The 25,591-nt window shown below is 47.7% G+C and overlaps 1 protein-coding gene across 1 annotated transcript in view; it reads left to right on the forward strand.

The window, feature by feature from the left end:
* CLTC (clathrin heavy chain) overlaps positions 1-23,476 on the forward strand; it is a 110,781-nt gene extending 87,305 nt beyond the window's left edge. Inside the window, exons 23-32 of the mRNA XM_032217115.1 lie at positions 1,482-1,646; positions 2,327-2,434; positions 2,560-2,727; positions 5,138-5,287; positions 6,926-7,057; positions 7,845-7,955; positions 8,115-8,285; positions 9,809-10,030; positions 18,100-18,175; positions 21,866-23,476. Coding sequence (XP_032073006.1) covers positions 1,482-1,646; positions 2,327-2,434; positions 2,560-2,727; positions 5,138-5,287; positions 6,926-7,057; positions 7,845-7,955; positions 8,115-8,285; positions 9,809-10,030; positions 18,100-18,175; positions 21,866-21,990 — 1,428 coding nt within the window. The 3' untranslated portion in view covers positions 21,991-23,476. The remainder of the gene's footprint in view (positions 1-1,481; positions 1,647-2,326; positions 2,435-2,559; positions 2,728-5,137; positions 5,288-6,925; positions 7,058-7,844; positions 7,956-8,114; positions 8,286-9,808; positions 10,031-18,099; positions 18,176-21,865) is intronic.
* The last annotated feature ends 2,115 nt before the right edge of the window (positions 23,477-25,591 follow it).

The following is a 25,591-nucleotide window of genomic DNA, read 5'->3' on the forward strand; positions in this document are numbered from 1 at the left end:
AGGCGGTAGAATCAGGTGGAGGGGTGTGAGTGAGATTTGGTAGGCAATGTGGGATGCTTGGAGTGAGACCAAACTCCGGAAGAGGGAGAAGCATTGGAATCTGAATGAATTGGAAATATGCAGATATAGGAAGTCCTCAACTTACAACTCTTTGTTTAGTGATGGTCCGAAGTTACAGCAGCACCAAAAAAAAAGTGACATATCAGTGTTTTTCTCACACAACCACTTCAGCATCATGTGATCAAAATTCGGACACTTGCCAATTGTAAAACGGGGCGAAACTCACTTCACAGCTCTCTTGCTGAGCAACAGAAATTTTGGGCTCAATTTTGGTTGTAAGTCAAGGATTTCCTGTATAGCATTTTTCCCTTAATGAATATCTTAGTCAAAGGGAATGTCTTAAAGCTATGTTTCCCAACCCTAGGAATATTTAAGACCTATGTACTTCAACTCTTTTAAGACTTGCCGTGTTTCCCCGAAAACAAATGTCTTATTTTCGGGGAAACATGGTAGGTTTTAAAAGAGTTGAAGTACGTAGGTCTTAAATGTTCCTAGGGTTAAGAAACATAGCTTTAAAAAATAGGGCCTTATTTTCTTTTGACCCCTGAAATAAGCACTTGGCCTTATTTTCGGGGAGGTCTTATTATTTTTGAGGTGCAGGAGGCGGCGAGCGTGGTCACCTCATGGCTGCTGCTGTGTTGCAATATTTTCGGGGGAGGGCTTATTTTAGCGTATGCGCTCAAAAGCCCGATTGGGCTTATTATCCAGGGAGGGCTTATTATCCAGGGAAACAGGGTATGTACTTCAGTGGCTGGTTGAGGAATTCTGGGAGTTGAAGTCCATGCACCTTTAAAGTTGTTTATAGCAATGGCAATAGCAGTTAGACTTATATACCGCTTCATAGGTATATAAGCGGTTTACAGAGTCAGCTTATTGCCCCCACAGTCTGGGTCCTCATTTCACCCACCTCGGAAGGATGGAAGGCTGTGTCAACCTTTGAGCCGGTGAGATTTGAACCGCCGAACTGCAGCTTAGCAGTCAGCTGAAGTGGCTGCAGTACTGCACTTTAACCACTGCGCCACCTCGGCTCAGTTGAGAAACAGTGGCTTAAAGATTCCTACTCAGCTTCTATGGTTGAAGAGAGCTTCAAACCATTTGGAGTGTCCTAGGTAGGCCGACTGATTAGAGATCTCCCTCACCAGAGAAGATCTTTTATATATTTATATTCACTTTTAACTTAACCATTTTCCCCAGGATTTTTCCCATCCTGTAAACTAAACAGTGGTCCCACCTCATCCACTTTCTCAGCTGAGGGTGGACTAGAACCGCTTCTATCCTGCGCCTTCAGGAGGATGTAAGAGTGGCCTTTCACAGCGTGTTCACCCCTTGGCAGTCAGCATGGCATAACTAGGCAGGGGGACTCCAGCCGTTTCTTTTAACCAATAAACCACAGACCCACCGACGTCTCCTTGCCTCCGTAGGTTGGGGACCGTTGCTATGAGGAGAAGATGTACGATGCAGCCAAACTTCTGTACAACAACGTCTCCAATTTTGGCCGCTTGGCCTCCACGTTGGTTCATTTGGGTGAATACCAGGCAGCGGTGGACGGGGCCCGGAAGGCAAACAGCACAAGAACTTGGAAGGAGGTAAGTTCTGGGCTTCCCGTGCCCCCCCACCTCTAACTTTTAGGTTTCACCCCAGAAGATGGTGAGAGTCTGAATAAAGAGGAAAATGTACAATCAGAAGTGATACATCTGGATTCATTCATTCATTCATTCATTCATTCATTCATTCATTCATTCATTCATTTTCCCGCCTTTATTATTTTTACAAATAACTTAAGGCAGCAAACATATCCAAGTCGCCTTCCTTCTCCTATTTTCCCTTCAACAACAACCCGCTGAGGTGGGGTTGGACTGAGAGAGAGTCATTGGCCCAAAGTCACCCAGCCACTTTGAGGGCTAAGGCAGGGTTACAACTCTCCCCAACAAAGACAATAAGGGATCTGAGCCGGTTCTGTGGCTGTGGCTTGGCGGGCGTGGCTTGGCTTGGCGGGCGTGGCGGGGAAAGGATATTGCAAAATCCCCATTCCCTCCCCACTCCACTTTCCAGCACAGTTCTCCTATTCAGGGCAACAAAAGAAGATCAGCTGGGAGGCAGCAGGGGCGGGGCCAGCCTAACTATTTGCCGGTTCTCCAAACTACTCAAAATTTCCACTACCAGTTCTCCAGAACCTGTCAGAACTGGCTGAATGCCACCTCTGGATCTGAGGCTAAACTTTTTTCCCCTTTTCCTAAACAGAACTCCAACCCTCTTCCCTTTTCAGGTTTGCTTTGCCTGCGTGGATGGGAAGGAATTCCGCTTGGCCCAGATGTGCGGTTTGCATATCGTCGTGCATGCCGATGAACTAGAAGAACTCATTAATTACTACCAGGTAACGGGCCAACCTGTTGGTTGCTGATGTCCTCCGTATCTTACCTTTACAAGGAAAGAACTAAAACCCCGGCTGTTGGACAGTGATTGATATCTCCCCACCCTTTTTTCCCACCCTTCTGAAAGGACCGCGGCTACTTTGAGGAGTTGATAACCATGTTGGAAGCTGCTTTGGGGCTGGAACGGGCTCATATGGGGATGTTCACCGAACTGGCCATCCTCTACTCCAAATTCAAGCCACAGAAGATGAGGGAGCACTTGGAGCTGTTTTGGTCACGGGTCAACATTCCAAAGGTATGTATCTCCCCCCCTCCCCCGATGATCAGCATCTGCTTTGGAGGATAGAACTGAGAGCCATCTTGCCCCCCTATAGCAATAGCAATAGCAGTTAGACTTATATACCGCTTCATAGGGCTTTCAGCCCTCTCTAAGCGGTTTACAGAGTCAGCATATTGCCCCCAACAACAATCCAGGTCCTCATTTTACCCACCTCGGAAGGATGGAAGGCTGAGTCAACCCTGAGCCAGTGAGATTTGAACAGCCGAACTGCAGAACTGCAGTCAGCTGAAGTAGCCTGCAGTGCTGCATTTAACCACTGTGCCACCTCATGCATAGAGGGCTGCATGAAGGAACTAGCTAAAGTACACACTTGATGAGGACAGAGAATAAGAATGGCCTTGAGCAGCAGCAGTTAACAGAGTTAGGGTTAGGGAAGAGCCGGAGGCTGACTTTGGGAGGGACCTTCACCTCCTACAGATGATGAAAATAATGATTTAGGGACTCGAAGCACAAGGGCAGACTATAGCCGTGATGGCTAACCTACGGTGTGCGTGCCAGAGCCCTCTCTGTGGGCACGGGTGTCGTTGCCAGCTGCTATTCTGGGTTGCGCACTGGAGAGCTGGTCCGGTGCTCACGCACATGCCGGAACCTGGAAAGCATGCGCACCAGCCAGCTGCTCTCCTGGGTTCCGGCGCTCCGGCATGCACACCAGTTTCGGCACTCGGGGTCAAAAAGGTTAACCGTCACTGGTCTATAGGAACTTGGTTTGTTCACCATCATAAAAATTAGAAGGCAAGGTACCAACGTTCAGGTACATTAAAATGTGCTATGGGGATTAAGAACGTTCAGAAGATAATTCATGTCTAATGTAATGGAGAGGACTAGGAGTGTCACGATAGCAGTGTTCCAATAATGTCTCAGGGGCTGCCGCAAAGAAGAGGGAGTCAAGCTATTCTCCAAGGCCCCCTGACGGTAGGACAGGAAGCAGTGGGTGGAAACTAATCAGGGAGAGAAGCAACCTGGAACTAAGGAGAAATTTCCTGACAGTGAGAACTATTAATCAGTGGAACGACTTGCCTCCAGAAATTGTGGATATTCCCAACACTGGAAGCTTTTAAGAAGAGATTGGAGAACCAATTTTCTGAAATGGTATAGGGTTTCCTGCCTAAGCAGGGGGTTGGACTAGAAGACCTCCAAGGTCCCTTCCAACTCTGTTATTCTGTAGTCTGTAAGGTGGTCAAGACCATTTTCCCATAAGAACAGGTACGAAGACCTGAAATCCTGTGTACAAATTGCAGCTCCGTAGGTATCATGTAAAGAGAACAACAACTAAAAAATTGATTCTCCAATCTGGGCAACAATGGAATAATCTCCCTGTGGAAGGTATTCCATCTTTGGGGGTTTTTAAGAATAGACTAGAGAGCCATCTCTTGGATCAGATGGCACAATTTGTTTTTCTATACATTGCAAAAGATTAGGTATTTCTCTGGTCCTGTCTGACTCCACAATTCTATGATCTTGTGATTTATTGGAAGAGTATCTGTTTTGCCCTGTGGAAGGTCCTGACTTCACTGTCTAACACACCCATCTTACGAGAAACAAAGGCTTACATTTCCTAGCATTGCTGGTAATCTCTTGATTATCCCACCCAGTTGCAAAATTAAAATACACAGGATCCCCTTTGGATTGGATATGTTGGGACACCCAGGGAAAAGATCCATGAAGATGTTTGACTGAATAGAATAGAATAGAATTATTTATTGGCCAAATGTGATTGGACACAAAAGGAATTTGTCTTTGGTGCGTAAGCTCTCGGTGTACATAAAGAGACAAGATACGTTAGTCAAGAATCATAATGTGCAACAATTAATGATAGTCCTAGGGTACAAATAAGCAATCAGGAAACAATATCAATATAAATTGTAAGGATACAAGAAGCAAAGTTTCAGTCCCACGGTCATAAATGGGAGGAGATGGGTGATAGGAACAATGAGAAGATTAATAGTAATAGTAATGCAGCCTTAGTGAATAGTTTGACAGTGATGAGGGAAATAGTTGTTAAGCAGAGTGTTTGGTGGTGTTTGGGAAAAAACTGTCCTTGTGTCTAGTCTTGGTTTGCAGTGCCCTGTAGCATCGTTTTGTGGGTAGGAGTCGAAACAATTTATGCCCAGGATGCGAGGGGGTCTGTAGATATTTTCACAGCCCTCTTTTTGACTCGTGCAGTGGACAGGTCCTCAATGGAAGGCAGGTTGGTAGCCATTGTTTTTTCTGCAGTTCTAATTATCCTCTGAAGTCTGTGTCTGTCTTGTTGGGTTGCAGAGCCAAACCAGGCAGTTATTAAAGTTGGAAGCTCATGCTAGAATAGTTGGGTTAGAGCGGCCTGCCTTCTCATGCTTCAATTCACACAATGCTTTGTTCCGCCTAGGTGTTGAGGGCTGCTGAGCAAGCCCACCTCTGGGGAGAGTTGGTTTTCCTGTACGATAAATACGAAGAATACGATAATGCTATTATTACAATGATGAACCATCCCACAGATGCCTGGAAGGAAGGGCAGTTCAAGGACATCATCACTAAGGTAGGAGATCTTTCTTGACGTAACCTCTTCAGGTTTCCTTTCTGATGTTCCTGCTTGGTGGAAAACAGTGTTCTAACCCAGCTCCCCAAACACAACGAACCCTCTGACGTGAACTCAAAAGATTCTTTTATTAGGAATGCCGGCAGGGCCGGCAAAAAGTTTATTTCACAGGCTAACAAGTCTCCCCAGCTGGGAGATGAATAGTTGCCTGCCATATCTATTCATCTCTGCCCCCTGCCTCTTATCCCCAAAGCTAGGGTGGGGATTCACTAGCAGCAGTGGCTCTTCCATCCCAAGGACCGGCCCATAGATTTCCACTGCTCTCCTCTCCTCTGCCTTCTGTGCATCCAAGCATCAGGCACTGGACCCAGCTGTTCCTCCTCTTCCTCATCAGCCACCTCCAGACCTGGGGACTGTTGACTCTCCATCTGAGGGCTGACAAACGGCCCAGGCTCTACCTCTGTCTCTCTCTGTCTGTCTCTCTGTCTGTCTCTCTGTCTATATCTTTCTCTGTTTCTCTCTGTCTCTGTCTCCGTGTCTCTCTGTGTGTGTCTCTGTCTCTCTATCTCTCTCTGTTTCTCTGTCTCACTCTTTCTTTCTCTCTGCCAGCTCCATTCCCTCTTCCCCCTCAGAGCTCTCAGTTTGCCTTTACTCCCATGCCTCCTTCTCCTCATCTGATTTGGCTGCTGGAGGGGCTGGTGGTCGACAGGCCACAACAAATAGGTTCAAGCACCCACTTTATATCCAGAGTCTTCTGAAGTGTGACCCTCTCACGAGGGCCTCTCTTGCTGGGGAATTCTGAGAATTGAAGTCCACAGGTCTTAAAAGTTGCATAGAATAGTCCAAAGAACACATTCTGGTGAGAGAGAAGTGCCCTGAGGATGGGGGCTTCAGCACAAGTCCGAAACCTCGGAAGACTAAACCTCTGGTCCCGGTGACCAATCCTGACTGGATCCTGCAACATTATCCTGGGACATCTGTATTCACCTTTATTCACCAGGTCTTAGAAACAGTGTCCCACATGTTCCACTTGATATTAGAAGCAAGGAACCAACCCAACCCCAAAACCCTTGGAGCACATGTAGAGAATGTACTCTTTTATCTTCTATTTTTATCTGGGCAATCTCTGATCATCATCAGCATCTCCTTTTAACGACCCCATAATCCCTTGCAGGGTAGAGTCTGGGCAACTGAACGGAGCTCAATGTTTATTGGCCGGATGCCTTTCCAGGTCGCCAGTGTGAAGTTTTGTTCGGCAGATATATTCTCATGGTGCCCAGAGAGAGAAATATCTGCCTCTACCTAGGAGCGAACTCACAGCCTCCTGATTGTGAGGCGAGAGTTCCCCCTCTAGGCCACCGCACTGCTCTACCCTAGGCAATCAGCGACGAGCTTAAAAAAGGGGAGAAGCCGCCAGGCAAATCCAAACCATGCTCTCTTAACCCGCTGGTTTTGAAAGCAGCTGCAGCCAGCTGAGCAAAAATGCAGCCCTTTTTGGGGGCAGGGCGGGCTGTACACCACGTCAAGGCCTGATGAAGAGTGAGCTTGGCTGGAAGATTGTGTTACTCGCATCCCCCTTGTCATTGTTTTTTGCAAACATGCAGAAGTAGCACTTCTTCTTGCCTGTTGTCCTTGCAGGTGGCGAATGTGGAGCTTTACTACAAAGCAATTCAGTTTTACCTAGAATTTAAACCTCTGCTGCTCAACGACTTACTGATGGTGCTTTCGCCACGGCTGGATCATACCCGTGCGGTCAATTTCTTTAGTAAGGTAAGCAAGAAAACCGCCGGGCTTTTTTCCTTTCTTTCTTTGCCCTCGGGAAGTTTTTAATTTCTTCATTTATTTATTACCGTATTTTTCGCACTTTTAACAACACACCTGACCATAAGACCCACCTAGGTTGAGAGGAGGAAAACGGGCAATGGCAAAGACAGAAGAGGCGGGGTTCAGCACCGTCAAAGGACCCTGCTACCGCGGCCTGTATTTTTTGCTCCATAAGACATTTCCACCCACTTTTTTTGTGTGTGGGGGGGGAGTGCTATCATGGAGCAAAAAATACTATATTTATATCCTGCCTTTATTATTTTTATAAATTAACTCAAGGTGGCAAACATGTACTATGCTCCTGCTTTCTCCAGAACAGCAAGTCCTGTGATATGGACTGGGCTGAGAGTGTGTGACTGGCCTAAAATCACCCAGTCAGCTTTCATCACCAAGACAGCACTAGAACTCACCGTCTCCTGGTGATTGGCCCAAAGTCACCCAGCTGACTTTTATGCCTAAGCTGTGACTAGAACTCGCCACCTGCTGGTGATTGGCTCAGAGTCACCCAGCAAGCTTTTGTGCCTAAGGCAGCACTAGAACTCACCGTCTCCTGGTGATTGGCCCAATGTCACCCAGTCAGCTTTTATGGCTAAGGCAGGAATAGAACTCAACATCTCCTGGTGATCGGCCCAAGGTCACCCAGACAGCTTTCGTGCCTAAAGCAGCACTAGAACTCACCTCCTCCTGGATTTTAGCCTGATGCCTAAACAGTGAAGGTGTGTTCTCTGAACAGGTGAAGCAACTTCCGCTGGTGAAGCCCTACCTGCGCTCGGTGCAGAACCACAACAACAAATCTGTGAATGAGTCCCTCAACAACCTCTTCATTACAGAAGAAGATTACCAGGTAGGAGACGGTTTCCGGGGCCCATCCTGGACTCCAAGGCGAGACCCCTGGTGGCTTGGGGAAGGTGGGATGCAGGCCGGCGACCTCCCGACGTTCAGTTTTTGCAGGGGTGGCCATTTTCAAAACTTGGGTTATAGTGCCGGCTTATCTCCTGTCCAGGCTCTTCGGACATCGATAGACGCCTACGACAACTTCGACAACATCTCCCTCGCCCAACGCCTGGAGAAACACGAGCTGATCGAGTTCCGGAGAATCGCTGCCTATCTCTTCAAAGGGAACAACCGCTGGAAGCAAAGCGTGGAACTCTGCAAAAAAGACCGACTCTACAAGGTACCGGAGCTCAACGGCATCCGCCCAGCGGGAAGGATGACGGGGTGGATGAGTTCAGGAAGAGCTCCGCAGCCCGGGTGGCGCAGTGATTAGGATACAGTATTGCAGGCTAACTCTGCCCACAGCCTGGAAGTTTGATCCTGACAGGGTTCAAGGTCGACTCAGCCTTCCATCCTTCCATGGTCAGGAAAATGGGGACCCAGATTGTTGACTCCATAAACCGCTTAGAGAGGGCTGCAAAGCGGTATATAAGTCTTAAATGCTATTGCTAGTCTCTGATGTTCTCGTTATGGCCATCCACTCTAAAAGACTTTGGGGGGGGGGGGGTTGACTTACAGCATCAAATATACATTTATAGGTTTGTTTTAATATTAAGTAATTAGTTCAAGACTGAAACGTTTATCATATAAATAATACTTAATAGGAGCCATGCTGGCACAGTGGTTAGAGTGCAGTATGGCAGATTAATTCAGCTCACTGCCAGGAGTTTGATCCTGAGCAGTTCAAGGTTGACTCAGCTTTCCATCCTTCTGAGATCGGGAAATTAAGGAGCCAGATTGTTGGGGGCAAGAGGCTGACTCTGTAAATTGCTTAGAGAGGGATGTAAAAGCACTCTGGAGCAGTACAGATAGTCCTCGGCTTAACAACAGTTCGCACTGTTCAAAGTTACAACAGCATTGTATAAAGTGACTTATCACCGTCTTCACACTTATGACTGTTGTAGCGTCCCTGAGGTCATGAGATCAGAATTCGGACACTTGGCGACCGGTTCATATTTATGACGGTTGCAGTGTCCCGGAGTCATGTAAATCCTCTTTTGCAACCTTCTGACAAGCAAAATAAATGTGAGGAAGCCAGATTCACTTAACAACCACTAACTTAACAACTGCAGTGGTTCACTTAACAACTGGGGCAAGAAAGGTTGCAAAATGGGACAAAATTCACTTAACAAGTGTCTCGCTTAGCAACAGAAAAATTGGACTCAATTGCAGTGGTAAGTCGGGGACTACCTGCATATAAGACTTAAGTGCTATTGCTTTTCCTTAGAAACCAAAAGGACAGTTAATTTGATAATCTTTAGTCCAGGGGTGTCAAACTTGAGGCCTGGGGGGCCGGATCCAGCCCGCGGGATGCTTAGATCTGGTCCACGGGGCCACTCTAGAAACAGCAAAGGACCGGCGTCCAGTGATTCTGTCAATAAAAATGGAACTCGGGGGGGGGGGGGGCACACATGGCCCTCCCGAACTTCATTTTCACTGGCAGAGGGCAGCAGGAGGCCGTCGCAGTTGAAAACGGAGCTCTGGAGCCTGTTTTCGCTGGCAGAGCGCTTGGGCCACCACAGATGCCCCCCGACGCAAGTGACGTCAAGTTGGCCAAGCCTATCCCGGCCCCCGAAGGCAACAGCATTGTAAAAAAATTGAAATTGAGTTTGGTAGCTGGCGGGCTCCCCTGCCCTTCCCGAGCATTGTGCTGATGACCCGTCCTTGATGGGACCTTGTTTCTCCTTCTCCCCTTCCTTCCAGGATGCCATGCAATACGCCTCAGAGTCCAAAGACACAGAGCTGGCGGAGGAGCTGCTGCAGTGGTTCCTCCAGGAAGGCAAGCAGGAATGTTTTGGCGCCTGCCTCTTCACTTGCTACGACCTTCTCCGGCCAGACGTGGTCTTGGAAACCGCCTGGAGACACAACATCATGGACTTTGCCATGCCCTACTTCATCCAGGTCATGAAGGAATACTTGAGCAAGGTAAGGGTCCTGGCCTCCTCCTCCTCCTCTCCCCCCCCCACCTGTCCCAGACCCCTTTGTCTGTCACTCGCCCGCTGTCTTGCTTTTTCTCATGGGACCCTCAGCTCTTGAAAAACGTGCCCTCCCCGAACCTCTGTGTCTGTTGATGCCAGCCCTTCCTTTCTCCTCCAAAAGGTCCGTTGGGTTTTTTGATGCACAGTAGTGTCCCAGTCAGTCGTGGGATCCTACCGGTGTAACAACCGGATCGGAGATCGCGCGCTTCTTTGCACGTGCAGTTTTGAGAAAACTCCTTCCGCTTTACTGCTGGGGAGGAAAACAGCAGAGGCGTGGCAATCCACTCTGCCACGTGACTCAGCTGAGAAGATAATAGGTCGGTAAAGCGCAGGGGCGGGCGGGCGCACTTGATCGTCAGGGCGAACCACTTCACCTCCAGCTGATCGTCGGAGCTAACCATTCGCCTGAACCGATCTGAATGGGTAGAATCCCACCCCTGGTCCTAGCCAGTGGCCTGGGTTCTGGTTTTGAATACAGGTAGTCCTCGACTTACAACAGATCATTTAGTGACTATTCAAAGTTAATAACGGCACTAATAAAAGGTGACTTAATGACTATTTTTCACACTTACGACCGTTGCAGCATCTCCATGGTCACGTGAGCCAAATCCAGGCGCTTGGCAACTGATTCATATTTATGACGGTTGCAGCATCGGGGGGGGGGGTTTGAGTCACGTGATCCCCTTTGGCCACCTTCTAACGAACAAAGTCAATGGGGAAGCCAGCTTCTCTTAACAACTGCATGACTAACTTAACAGCTGCAGTCATTCACTTAACAACCGGGGCAAGAAAGGTCGTACAATGGGACAAAATTCACAGAACAAATGTCTCACTTAGCAACGAAAATTTGGGGCTCAGTAGTGGTTGTAAGCCGAGGACTACCTGTATTTCCTCTCTCTCTCGGCTACAGTAAATCTGCCAAATTTGGGTCTGTAAAACAGGGATTGGGCCCCTGTGGTTAGTTTCCAATCTCACCTGTTAAGAAGCCTGCATGTCCTTGTGGAAAGAGAATTTTTGGCGACAGTGGATGGTTGTCCCAAGGGTGAGTTTTTTCAGGAGGCACTGTTTTTTTTTTTTCTTGATCAGCGACCACCGAACCGACCACCGAACCGGAACGGTGTTCGTTTGGTTGCCCCCCCCCCCCGCCCCCCGGTTCCTTACCTGTTTTTAAGACAACCAAGCCATCTGCGCACACATGCGCAGTGTATGGTCCGACGAGCAGCTGGAGCATCGCAGGGCAGTGGTGTGTGTGTGCAGCGCGCATGCCCAAAGTGGACGCCCGGCCCCAACGCAGCGTACCAGTTGCGACGGGATCTGGAACCCACCATTGGATGACCCTTTACTTGAGAGTGGGAACAAACCTCTAGGAGTGTCAGCTGCTAGTTAAGCTTAAGCAAATGGATCCCTTTTGCACACTTCGTGCAAGGAGATTGTCTCCGACAGCGGATCCTGTCTCCTAATCTACTCTTACAGTCTGAAATGCAACCGTTCTTCCAGGCTGCGGGCCTTGAGCCTAAGTAGATCAAGGCTTCCGCTGCGCTTGTTCTGGCCACGATTGAAGTCGCAAAGCCCTTTGAGTCTTCCAAACACATTGGCATAATTTGGGGATTGAGAATCTCGCCAACTCGGGGAGGTCTGGAAGCAGATCTCCCACAGCCGAGATTCCCATAGGGAGGAGATTCCAAGTTGCATGTGAGCTGAGCTGTTTTTTTCCCCTTGTTTCGGGCAGTTTTGAATTGTTTCTAAAAGGTGTTTGGTTGATTTCCCCTATTGTGTTTTTGGGCTGGGAAAGAGGGAAAATTTTTTTTCTCTTTAGGGAAATATAACATGAAAGCCAGTAGCAGAGCAGAGGAAGTTTGAACCCACAGCTTGTGGTACTTAAAAACCTTGTCTTTGGGTGTTTTAATAGAATTAGTAGGAGAGCGCTTAGGGTTTATGGTTAAGCAGGCTGAAAGTTAGGAAATAACTAATACGACTGAGCAGCCAGTGCTCAGACTGGCTGGTTTCTAAATTAGAATATGAAATGTGGCTTCAGCCCAGCCCAGCCCACCCCCTCCTTCCAAAACTCATTCCTGAAATTGATTGATTGATTGATTGATTGATTACATTTATATGCCGCCCTTTTCCCCGAAGGGGACTCAGGGCGGCTCACAATTCAAATTAGGGAAGGGGGTACAGAGGGAATAAAAAAGACGAACATAACAATACATAATTTAAAAGCACACAACAGTCATACCATTCGAGGAGGGGGGCAACAGCTCTTTAGCCCCAGGCCTGTCGGAACAGCCAGGTTTTAAGGGCTTTGCGGAAGGCCTGGAGGGTGGTGAGTGTTCGAATCTCCACGGGGAGCTCATTCCAGAGGATTGGAGCAGCCACAGAGAAGGCTCTCCCCCGGGTAGTCGCCAGTCGGCATTGGCCGGCGGATGGAATTCGGAGGAGGCCTAATCTGTGGGATCTAATCGGTCTATTGGAGGTAATTGGCAGCAGGAGGTCTCTCAAGGTCTCTCAAATGCTGGGTTAGAAAAAGTCCCACCCCACCTCTGCATAATTCAGGAATAAATATCCTTTGAAGCAGGGAACTTTGACCACTTTTACCATCAGGGCCAAAATAAGTTCAGGTTTTCATATCTACGGCAGGGTTGTCAAACTCGAGGGCCGCATCAGGGTTGGGGGGCGTGTGTGTGGCTGGGGGTGAGTGTGGCCATGGTGGGCCTTCCCAACCTCCTGCAGCACTCTGCCAGCCGGAAACAGGCCGCGGGGAGGTCCCGCGCCAGTGGTGGGTTTTACCGGTTCGGCCGAACTGGTAATGGTATGGCGGCAGCGGCCCAGGCCTTCCACACCCCCAAACTGGTTTCCTGGTTGCTGCTGTCACTGCCACCATCTTGTTTTGGAGTTCTGCGCATGCACAGAACAGTTTTAATTTAACTGCACATGCGCACACCCAGCGCGTGTGCGCACAAGCAAACCGGTAGTAAAGCCGGCTGGAAGCCACCCCTGCCCCATGCTTTTGGCCGGTCGAGGGCTGCAGGAGGCTGGGGAGGCCAAAAATGGGCCACCGTGGGGGGGTGTGCACGCTCACACATGCGTGCCCCATTTTGGCTGGCAGAGGCTCCGTGGGCTGGTCCTTTGATATTTCCAAGCCAGCTGTTTGGACCAGATTTAAGCACCCCGTGGGCCGGATGTGGCCTGTGGGCCTTGAGTTTTTGATACCCCTGATCTAGGGCAACTCTCAGAATTCCCCAGCCTATTCACACTTCTTAAAAGCTGGTCAGGTTGCCCAACACTGGTCGGGAGTTTTAAGGCACAGGTTTGCCCTTCTCTTTGTTCTTGGTGTAACGTGAGAACGCTGCCCAGTTGAACATGGAAACGTGAAGGAACTTGACTTTTGGCAGCCAAAGGTGTCCTTTTGAGTTCTAAACCTTTCCCCTCTTCTTCTTTTTTTTATACTTGCTCTCTGTTAATTCTAAAATGCAAAATATTGGAATTTCTTTTTTTTCCTCTAAGCTGCACCTTCTGAATTCCTTTGCAGGTTGATACAATAAAGGAAAAGGTGAAAGTTGGTTCTTTTCCATCTTTTTAAAGCCTGGAGGGCCTAAGTCTTAAGGATATCTGCATGAGTTTTATTTTATTTTATTTTTCTCCTTTTTTTTCCTACCTTCCCTACACTGCTGCTACTGCTTTCTGCCCACCCGTCCCTTTGGGAAAAAAAACAAACTCTCCACTAAAAAAAGCCTCTGCAAGTGAAAAACCAGAATCATAGCTGTAGGACAGAACCGTAGACCCTAATTGGCTCATCAACTCTCCAGGAAGGTTAGAAACAATCTACCGGATCACGGGTTCGGAGGGCTCACCAGGCATTTAACCCTCTCCCGAGAAACCTCTCAAAAGAAGGAGCAGGGAACAGCCGGGGCACTTGATTGATTGGTTCTCCCTAAAGGGTGGCTGGGGCTGGGAGACAGTTGGGTTTCCCATTTGACGCTGTGTTGTTTCCCCCTCCCTGGAGAGGATTGTGACCACGCCAGTCTTACTAACGCGTCTTGCTGAGAGCGGCTAGCTGCTTAGAGGCTCCCTCTTACCACACCAGTCGGGTCTCTGCCTCTCTGGTCCCATCTGGCTGCTTCCTGTTCCCTTGGTTGCTTTCCAAGGCTTGGGTCTTCCCATTGATTGCAAGCTCCGGGTTTCCCCATTGATTGATATCAAGGTCTGAATCTTCCCATTGGTTGATTTCAAGGCCTACGTCTTCCCATTGGTTGATTTCAAGCTCTGGATTTCCCCATTGGTTGTTTTCAAGGCCCGAGTCTTCCAATTGGTTGATTTCAAGGCTTGAGTCTTCCCATTAGTTGATTTCAAGGCCTACGTCTTCCCATTGGTTGAGTTCAAGGCCTAGATCTTGCCATTGGTTGATTTTAAGGCTTAAGTCTTTCCATTGGTTGATTTCAAGCTCTGGATTTCCCCATTGGTTGTTTTCAAGGCCTGAGTCTTCCCATTGGTTGATTTCAAGGCCTAGATCTTCCCATTGGTTGATTTCAAGGCTTAGGTCTTCCCATTCATTGATTTCAAGGCCCAGGTCTTCCCATTGGTTGAGTTCAAGGTCTAGATCTTCCCATTGGATGAGTTCAAGGTCTAGATCTTCCCATTGGTTGATTTCAAGACCTAGTCTTCCCATTGGTTGATTTCAAGACCTAAGTCTTCCCATTGGTTGATTTCGTTGGTGGATTCCAAAGCCTGGGTCTTTCCATTGATTGATTCTAAGGCCTGGATCTTCCCATCGATTTGTCTTGCATTCACCCCCAAAAACCTCCCAGGCCCCCTGTTTTAAGCCAGAGCCAAGGCCTCCACTTCCCAAAGCTGAGCCATTCTTCCCCGCTCAGTGGCATTTCCCTCAAATTCACCACCTGTCTTCTGCCAATGGGCCGATCCAAGCTTCCCTCTTCACATCTGAGAATTGGGCCATGCACACAAACACCCACTCTTGGCCCCCCCCTTCACTCCCTCCCCCACCCAAAAAGTCTGAAACCGGCCCGGGCTCCAACTTATCCCCTGGCCCAAGTCCCCCAGCAGCTAGCAGGTCAAAGGCAGGGCCCGTGTGGTGTGAAAAAAAGGTACATGAACTGCGGTGTTTGCTTTTCTGAACTGAGCATGTCCGGCCATCATTGTGATGTACATCTCACTTCCCCTAAGCTGCAAAGCATTGCTGTGGAAAGCGGAGGGGGCAGCAGGGGTGGGGGCTGTTTCTGCGTGCGTGAACTTTGGGGTAGGGGGAGGCGGGCTGGAGGGAGGCATCTGGCCGCCATCTTCCAACTTCACTCCTTTTGCTTCTTCAGTTCCTTTGCCTTTTTTCCCCATGCACATATAACACCAAATCTCTTAGCATTGACCGCATGCGGTTCATTCTCTCTCTCTCTCTTTCTCTCTCTCTCTTTCTTCCTCCCTTTTTTCCTTTTTCCTTTTCTCCCTTCTGCAGCCTTATTGCAGTCTCTGTGGAAAAGCCTTTTCTGTTTTTTTCCCCCTTCCTTTTACAAGGAACGGTTTGCCGTTAATAATAATAATAAAAAACAAACAAACAGGGCATCCGGTTCCTCTCCACGGTTTAAACCAGATTGTCATTTTTAAAAAAAAGCAAAAACGAAAAACCCTGGTGTTTCTTTGGAGCCATCGGGAGAAAAAAACAAAACCAGCAACCCCCAGGACCAAATTGGTTGCGGTGGAAGATCTCTGGATTTCTCCTCTGCTTTGGCTTTATCCTTTTATCTCAAGCTGTACCTTAAGCACCTTAAAAACACTTTCCCACTTCTCTTTTCCTTCTTCGCAGTAGCAGGTTTTTCCAGCCTAAATGATTTGGTTTTCTTAGGAATAAAGGATCTCAACCGAAAATAATAATCGTAATAATAATAAAAAACCTGGCTTGGGGCTGCTGGATGTGCAGGGGTCCTCGACTTACAGCGGTTCTCTTAGTGACCAAAGTTACCACAGCACTGAAAAAAGTGACTTAAGGCCGCTTCGCAGGCTTAGCGACTTTTGTGGCATCCCCACAGAATCAAAATTCAGGCGCTTGGCAACTGACTCCTATTTACGACGGTTGCAGCGTCCCTTCTGACGAGCAAAGTCAACGGGGAGGGCCAGATTCACTTCACAACCGCCGTTACTAAATGTACAACGGGAAGTTGATGCGTTGAACGAACGTGGCGAGAGAAGTTGTAAAATGGGGCGACATTCATCAAACGAACGTCTCGCTTAGCAACAGAACTTTTGGGCTCAGTTGTGGTTGTACGTCGAGGACTACCATAGCCACCTGCTCCCTTGTGTGCGTGCGTGCGTGCGTGCGCGCATTGTGGTTTCAGGGGCCATTATTTGGGGAAGGCTGTATCTCAAATGCTGCTTGCTTGTAGGTACCTTAAGCGTAATAAAACACATTTTTGGGGGTGGGGGAGGGAAGGTTAGGAAAAGGAAAAAGTTTGCTATATTGATGAAAGGAGATGAAGCTTTGTGAGTCGAGGAGTAACTTCTGCCATCGAGCAAAGGCTGGATAAACATTACTTTCCAGAGAGTTTATCAAAAAGGGGGTTGATCCCTCTGTGGCTAGATTTCTCCTTATGTTCTCTTTGTGGGGGTATGGAATGGCTCCCATTGTTTGATTGTGGTGTAAATGGGGAAGATCTAAATCCAGATGCATAAAACTACCGTCAAACCCATACTGGCCATCCATCTAACAAGAGACGTGCTGTTAAATACAAATTTAAAATACCTCAGTAGCCTTTTTGTTCTTAAGTTGTGAAAATCACTGTGCTTAGAAGAGGGATTTCTGCATGAGATAGCTCCCACATGGAGTGCTTTGTTCATTCATTCATTCATTCATTCATTCATTCATTCATTCCATCCATTCATGCATGCATTCGTTCATTCCTACCTACCTACCTACATGGCCCATCTCACTTAAATGACTCTGAGTGGCTTTATAGCAGGGGTGTCCTACCTTAGCAACCTTCAAGACTTCAACTCCCAGAATTCCTCAGCCAGCCATTTTGACTGAAGGATTCTGGGAGTTGAAGTCCACAGATCACAGACACCCTCATTTTAGAGCATCCTGCCTGTGCTTCTCAGCTCCATCATACCCTACGGCAGTGTTTCACAACCTCAGCGACTTTAAAACACGTGGCTTTCAATTCCTAGTATTTCCCCAACCAATCACGTATCTTAAAAGTTGCTCACGTTGAGAAACACTGTCCTAAAAAGCTGGTTCTCACACGGGCTAGCAAAACAGGTTGGCTGTAGAAAATGACCAAGCTGAGCCCGAAGGAGGGGTCAAGTCCGTCATCGATCTCGAGTCCTTTCGCCGCCCACGAGAGATCTTAAGTCCAGCCCGCCTAGAATTCCTTTCTTTCTTATCTCCCTCCAATTTGCTTTGGCCCGTTAGTAGTTCAGATTCTTGTGGCGAGCTTAAGCTTTCAGTGAGCCTTCATATACATTTGAAGTGCTTGGGTTTCCTGATTCCCTTGGTGCTTGACCTTGGCTCGGGTCAACGCTGTGCAAATGACACCGGCGGGTGGCGGGTGGGGGGAAGCTTGAAGGGAAGAGTGGGGAGGGGGGGTATACGGCGAGGCGATTGGATGGCTTTAGCAAATTCCCTGGAACTTGGTACATTAATTTGGTCCACCAAATTGGTTCCCGGCGATCTCTTCACACAAGGTGCGAGGTAGACCCGAAGCCCTCCAACAGCTAGAGCTCCCTTGCCCACCCACCCACCCTCCCTTCCACGCTGAAGGCTCTTCAGGAGAATCTCTTGGGCATCTCCTGCAAACCCGGGTGGCACATTTAGACTACCGACATTTCCTTCCCTGACTTGGGTTTATTTATTTATTTTTGATTTTTTTAAAAAACAAATTGTCCATGATTTCCTTTCTCTGACTGTGTTTCATGCCCCCTGAAGGCTTTTCCACTTCTCTGCCAGCCAATGTAGGACGCTGAGTAGTAGCCGGGTGGTTTCTCCTGATCTTTGGGATCCTTCTGTTTTCCTAGGTGGACAAGCTGGACGCCTCAGAATCGCTGAGGAAAGAGGAAGAGCAGGCGACGGAGACCCAGCCCATTGTTTACGGTAAGCCCTTCCTTAGCTTCAGGGATGGGTTTCTAACATTTCAGCAATGGGTTCTCGGCCCGGTTACTGGGTGGGCGTGGCCTAGTCGGCCCCTTGCATCACGGCCGGGAGAAGGGAGCGTTTTCGCCATCCCTGGGCTTTGGAGGCTGGAACTTCTGAGAGGCCTGTTTTTTGTCCTCCCCGGGCTCTGGAGGCTTTTGTTGAGACTCCAGGAGGGTAAAAATGGCCTCCCCTGGGTTCCGGAGGCCCTTCGGAAGCCGGAAATGGGCCCATTTTCAGCCTTCTGGAACTTCCAGAAGCCCGTTTTTTGCCCTTGAGCCTCCACGCAGGCCCTGCACTTATCTGGCATCCAAAACAGGCCATGTGGAGGCTCCTAGGAGGGGTGGGGAGGGTCGTGCCAGCCAGGAGTGGGATTTGGGGGTTCACCGAACCACACAGAATCTTTGCTAGAGGATCACCCGAACCCGGGCAAACCTGAAGCACCCCATCCCTGCTTAGCTTGCAATATACAGTACTGTGCCAAAGTTGTAGGCAGGCGTGAAAAAAATGCTGTGAACAAAGAATGCTTTAAGACATATAAATAATGATTGTTTATTTTTGTCAATTTTTGAAATGCAGAGTGAGCGAACAAACGAAAACTCTAAATCAAATCAATATTTGGTGCGACCACGGTTTGCCCTCAAAACAGCAGCGATTCTTCTAGGTACACTTGCACAAAGTCAGGGATTTTGCAGGATTATAGTCAGGTGTACGATCAACCAATGATACCAAACAGGTGCTAAAGAGCATCAATGTCACACGTAGATTGAAACCCAGTCATGAACTGAAACAGAAACAGCTGTGTGGGAGGCTTAAAACTGAGAAACAGCCAAACTCTGCTACCAAGATGAGGTTGTGAAAGACAGTTTCATGTCATGGCAAGATCGAGCACAGCAACAAGACACAAAGAAGTTATACTGCATCAACAAGGCCTCTCCCAGACAAAGATTTCAAAGCAGACTGGGGTTTCAAGATGTGCTGTTCAAGCTCTTTTGAAGAAGCACAAAGAAACGGGCAACGTTGTGGATCGTAGACGCAGTGGCCGGCCAAGGAAACTTAGTGCAGCAGATGAAAGAGACATCAAGCTTATTACCCTTCAAAATCGGAAGATGTCCAGCAGTGCCATCAGCTCAGAACTGGACCCAGGTACACCCATCTACTGTCCAGAGAAGTCTTCATGGAAGAGTTGCAGCCAAAAAGCCATACCTCCGACGTGGGAACAAGGCCAAGCGACTAAAGTATGCACGGAAACATAGGAACTGGGGTGCAGAAAAATGGCAGCAGGTGCTCTGGACTGATGAGTCAAAATTTGAAATATTGGGCTGTAGCAGAAGGCAGTTTTTTCGTCAAAGGGCTGGAGAGCGGTACAATAACGAGTCTCTTCAGCCAACAGTGAAGCATGGTGGAGGTTCCTTGAAGGTTTGGGGCTGCATTTCTGCAAATGGAGTTGGGAGATTTGGTCAGGATTAATGGTGTTCTCAATGCTGAGAAATAACAGGCAGATACTTATCCATCATGCAATAACATCAGGGAGGCGTATGATTGGCCCCAAATTTATTCTGCAGCAGGACAACGACCCCAGGCATATGGCCAAAGTCATTAAGAACTGTCTTCAGCGTAAAGAAGAACAAGAAGTACTGGAAGGGATGGCATGGCCCCCACGGAGCCCTGATCTCAACATCATCAAGTGTGTCTGGGATTACATGTAGAAGGGATGTGAGAAAGCCTACATCCACAGAAGATCTGTGGTTAGTTCTCCAAGGTGTTTGGAACAACCTACCAGCCGAGTTCCTTCAAAAACAAGTGTGCAAGTGTAACTAGAAGAATTGCTGCTGTTTTGAAGGCAAAAGGGTGGTCACACCAAGTATTGATTTGATTTAGATTTTTCTTTTGTTCGCTCACTTTGCATTTTGGAAATTGACAAAAATAAACAATGGTTATTTATATTTCTGAAACCATTCTTTGTTTACAACATTTTTTCACACCTGCCTACAACTTTTGCACAGTACTGGACACAACCACCGCCTTATTCCTTTTTGAGGTGAAGAATATTAGGCAGAACATAGAGGAGGGACAAGGAGTAATAAACAATAGCAATAGCAATAGCACTTAAGATTTATATACCGCTCCACAGTGCTTTTACAGCCCTCTCTAAGTGGTTTACAGAGTCAGCCTCTTGTCCCCAACAATCCGGCTCCTCATTTTACCCACCCCGGAAGGATGGGAGCCTGATTCAACCTTGAGCCGGTCAGGATTGAACTCTTGGAATGAGCAGTAAATTAGCCAGCAATACTGTATTCTAACCACTGCGCCACCAGGGCTCTTACCAATAAATTAAAGGCACGAGATAAAACAAAACAATTGGAAGTATGTAACACACATGAATATCCATATATCTTTCGGTACATTATCTTTAGTTCTTTAAAGTAAATTTAATACAACATTGTACCATTGAATGCAATGAAGGAATCACCAAATCAAACAAGCTAACAGTATATAGTAGCCTACTCAGGGAATCGCAAGGAAGAAAAGAACTCTTGCAATGAACAAAGACATTCATTCCATTTCACAGCTACTAAGGTTGTTGGCTGAGCTGGTACAAAAATAGCCAGGGAATTGATTGAGCCCCTTTTCAGTCAGCAAGAGAGCTGGTCTACCACCAGCTTCTCAGGTACTTAAGTGTTCTGATCCACAAGTCTTAAACGAGCCGCAGTGGTTAAGAGTTGCAGTACTGCAGGGCTACTTCTGCTGCCTGCCGGCTGCCTGCAATTTGGCAGTTCAAATCCCACCAGGCTCAAAGGTTGACTCAGCCTTCCATGCTTCCGAGGTGGGTAAAATGAGGACCCAGATTGTTGGGGGCAAGAGGCTGACTCTGTAAACCGCTTAGAGAGGGCTGTGAAGCGGTATATACCGTATTTTTCGGAGTGTAAGATGCACCGGAGTAGAAGACGCACTAAGATTTTGAAGATACAAATTTTAAAAAATAGTTTTTGCACTCTGCAGACCTGCCCACAACTGCCCATTTTTTCGTGAAAATGGGCCAGTTCCTCTCCCCCCCCCCCAAAAAAAAGGCATGACTTGCCTTTAGGAGGCTTGTAGAGTGCTCCTAGGGGCTGTGGGGAGGAATTGAGAAAGAAATGGCCCATTTCTCACTCATTTCTGTCCTCCCCAGCCCCCAGGAGCTCTCTGGAAGCCTCCTAAAGGCTCTGCACGGCCATTTTGGTGAAGGGGGCGGGGTTTCGGGAGGCAAACAATGCTGTATTCAGTGTATAAGATGCACCCAGATTTTCACCCTTTTTGGAGGAAAAAAGATGTGTTTTATACTCCGAAAAATATGATAAATCTAAATGCTATGACTATTAAAGTTGCCAAGATCAGACACACAAACCCCTGCTTTAAAAGCTGAAGTGATGCGAGAGTCGAGCAACGCATTCACAGGGGCTTTGTTGCTTTGCGCCATCCAGATCAACAGTGGAGACTGCGGGGCTTCCATTTAATGCGTGGCGTGGCCCCATTTCCACTCCTGGCCCCTTGAGCCTGGGTGTGTTTCTGCGGGGGGGGGTGTCCCTCAAAACTCAGGCTATCGAAATTCGTCTAAAAAACCACAGCCTTTTAACCCCTTGCTCCCTTTTCTCTCCCTTCCTTCTTTAGGTCAGCCACAGCTCATGTTGACGGCCGGCCCCAGCGTGGCAGTCCCTCCTCAAGCACCTTTTGGTTACGGCTACACCGCACCTCCCTATGGGCAACCCCAACCCGGGTTTGGATACAGCATGTAAGGAAGCCAGCATCCTTTTGTGGAACCTCCACCGTCCCTCTCACGCCCGACTCCACAGGGAAAGAAATCGAAACCTCGTGTCCTCGTAACATTTATTTTATGAAGGACTGTGTTTTTCTGTTTGTTCTTCCTCTCTCCTTCCTGCCTTCCCCCCCCCCCAACTAAACACCTCCTCCTCCTTTCTTCACATTCCACATCTTCCACCCCACCCCACCCTGCGGTGGGAATACTTTTAAATGTTCCAGCAGGCTTCTCCCCACCCACCCCTTATTTTTTTTTTGGCAAGGTTGCTTCTGATGTGAACAACTCCCCCCCCCTTGCTCCCCTCCCCCCCGTTCTTTTGTGACTCTCTCTTCCCATTTGCACTCTTGGAAAAGCGTCCCAGGTCTCTTTCGATCCAGGGCGCGTGAGCGGTTCGTAATGTGGCCCGTTTCTCCCCCCTTCCCCCCAAAAAGCACGTTTTCAATAAAAAAGGCATATTCTGGGGGGGAAAAAGAGGGGTAGGGGGTGGTGAAAGGAAAGATTTATTGAGTTGGTGGGTTTGAAACACTACAAGCTAAAAATTTGGGTGGCTTGGCTCTTGAAATCAGTAACATTTAAAACGAGAGAGAGAGAGAGAGAGAGAAAAGAAGCTCACAGATAACAGACCGAAAACCTGTCCTGAATTTAACGCAAGTACGACCCACCGAGTAGAGGCTCCATTTAAACCTATGCAGGTTTCCAGTTTAGATGTACAGAAAACGCCAGTGTTTTGCTCACTCCGTGTCTCATCCCAACCGATCCTTCCGTTGTGCTAGTGCGCTTTTTAAAAAAAAAAAAACTATTGTGGGGACCATTTTATAATTCCACTTGAGGAACAAGGCGCAGGAGGGGGGCACCATAAATCCAATCTTGCGTGTTTCTGACTAGCCTCGCCCTCCAGTTTGTGTACGTTGGATATTGTGGTGTTCCCAAATCACTTCCCCCCTCCCCCCCCCGAGTGTACAGAAGAGAGACAGAGAGAGAGAAAGAGAGAGAGAGAGAGAAATGAAAGGGGCGTTTGGGAAACCCCAGTGGCTGTTCGGTTTTGCTTGTGCAATTGAAAAAAAAAAATGACTCAAATTGGAAAAAAAGAAAAGATAATAAATGACTGGACTGTGGATATCTTCTATAGTAGTTTTTCAGTATGTATCTCTTCAAACTCCTTTATAATGTATGTGCTTGGCCTCAAAACAGCAAAATAAACAAACTACCAATATATATATATAGTATATACTATATATATATATATAGTAAGTTCGGCAGTGTTCTTCAGGTCCAAAAGCAGGAACCAGCAAAAAAATTTTCCCAAATTCTGACTGTGGAGTGGATCTTGGACAGGTGACTTGCACTGATGGAGATTCTTTGAGATGAATGGGAAATGCTTGGAGCTATAAAACGAGGGGGGAAAAAATTGATGGCACTTTTTTGAGCCCTCGGCTGGCCCTGAGCCGCTGAAGGCATTCTTCTTCCCAAGTAAGAAAACAAAACGAAACAAACAAACAAAAAATCTTTAGGGTTGTAGTTTTGAGTGTTTCCAGTTTTAAATCTGACAAAAGATCATGTTATAGGTATGTTAAGTTGCCTTAATATATTTAGCTTCAAAATAAAAATTGACTTAAATGTTCCAACGCTTGCTTGAATTAGTGTCCTGTTTAATCAACGCAAATGGCTTCCCGTGGGTGTAACGAGAACTCCAGATTTCACGCGGACCCAACAGGTATGAGATTGAAAAAGGGGGGGGGGGTTTCTGTTGCATAGACAGGTAGTCCTCAATTTACAAACAGAACGCTTAACAACCAAAGTTACAACAGCATTGAAAAATGTGGCGCAAGAGGGATCCTCGCACCGGCAAACTTTGCAGCATCCCTAGACTCATGTGATCGAAATCGGAGGTCTTGGCAAATTCCGACAAGCGAAATCAATGACGGAAGCCAGATTCGCTTAACGGCTGACGGGTAAAATGATTTGCTGAACTATGGCAAAAACAAACAAAAAAGATGTGTGAACTGCTTAACCTCACTTAGCAACGGAAATTCTGGTTCCAAAAGTCAAGGACTACTTGTAATTAGGAGTAATCGGAATTAATTCAGGCCCTTCCTAGCCATTCTGGTCGGCTACAGGACAGGGAATATCGCTGCTCGCAAAGCATTGGGTTACTTGCAGGAGAGGCCCGCATGGCTAAACTGTTTGAAGGCAGTAGAGATCAGCTCTGAGTAAAGCGTTTGAAGGAGGGAGGATTGATAACTGCCTCTCAAAGGGAAAGGTGAAAACAGCCATTTGTCCTTCAGCGAACTCATCCAAAAGAATCTATTGGGTTGTTGCCACCTCATCAGAAACTATCCTTCGGAGTAAGCCAGATTAGGAAACCAAAGTCACACAGGTCGGTATTACTTTTACTAGAAGGCTATGGCAACAAAATACTGAAAGTCTGGATGTGATCCCTCCCCCCCCCTTTTTTTTTACCATTGTGAAAATTAGAAAGTCTTGAGACACTTTCTCAAGTTCTATTCCGGATTTTTATTTTTAGATATGTGCGCGCGCGCGCACACACACACACACACGCACGCACAATGGTGTGGTGGCTTAGTGGTGAAGACACTGGTCTCCCACTCAGAAGGTTGAGAACTCAATCCTAAATAGCTGCAGATAATTTCTCCCTAAGGTGCAAGAACTGTGAACTCTTGAAGGGCATCCAACTAGTTTAGCTCCATCCAGTCTGCCCTGAATTAAAGGATTACAGGATTGGGAAAAAAAGGAGTTTTACACACACACACACACACACATACACACACACACACATCCCTCACCCCTATCACTGGCTGGGGGTTTGAGGGTTCTGTGCTAGATTGTAGCTTTCCCTAACACTGCACACTTCTCAGGATAGAGCCCCATGATCTGGCAAATACCACCACTGGCTGGCCCCGCCCCTACTTGTTTTTCGGCCTGTTTTCTGGGCCATTTTTCAGGCCAAATACGGCCCAAACGATGGCTTGAAAGCGGCCCAAAAAAGGTCCGGTTTGGGGGCCAAAAACGGCCTGAAAATGGTCCCAAAAACAGGCTGAAAAATGGGCGAGGCCAACCAGTGGTGGGATTAGCCCCAACCGGCTGAATCCTACTTCTGCCTTTGAGGCGAGAGGCCAGGAGGTGGGGCTGGGTGTGATGATTGATGTCACCCACCCAGTCACATGACCAATCAGCCACGCCTACCCAGCCAGGGAACTGGTAGTTAAGTTATTCAAGTCCCACCACTGCCTATGAGGTTTTTTCTCCTGTTCCTCAAGGCCATTCCTCCTTCAGAAACATGAATGCAGAGATACCTATATGTTGGACGTCTGGTAGATGCACTGTCCAATTTTCCGCCCTTCAGCTGTGCAGGAGAGATGTTTCCTTGCTTTCAAGACCATTCCATTTACACAAACGAGGAAGCCATTACTCTCCAGATGGTACAGAACCACATTTTCCCGGCATTTACAAGGCCGGGTTGAGCAGAGTTATCATCTCGACAACACCTGGAAAGGGGCAGCTTTAGAAGCCTTGAAAATAAAGATGCCTCATTCCTGGAGTCATTTCTGAGTAATTAT

The sequence above is a fragment of the Thamnophis elegans genome, chromosome 4, assembly GCF_009769535.1.
Source record: "Thamnophis elegans isolate rThaEle1 chromosome 4, rThaEle1.pri, whole genome shotgun sequence".
NCBI classification, from domain to species: domain Eukaryota; kingdom Metazoa; phylum Chordata; class Lepidosauria; order Squamata; family Colubridae; genus Thamnophis; species Thamnophis elegans.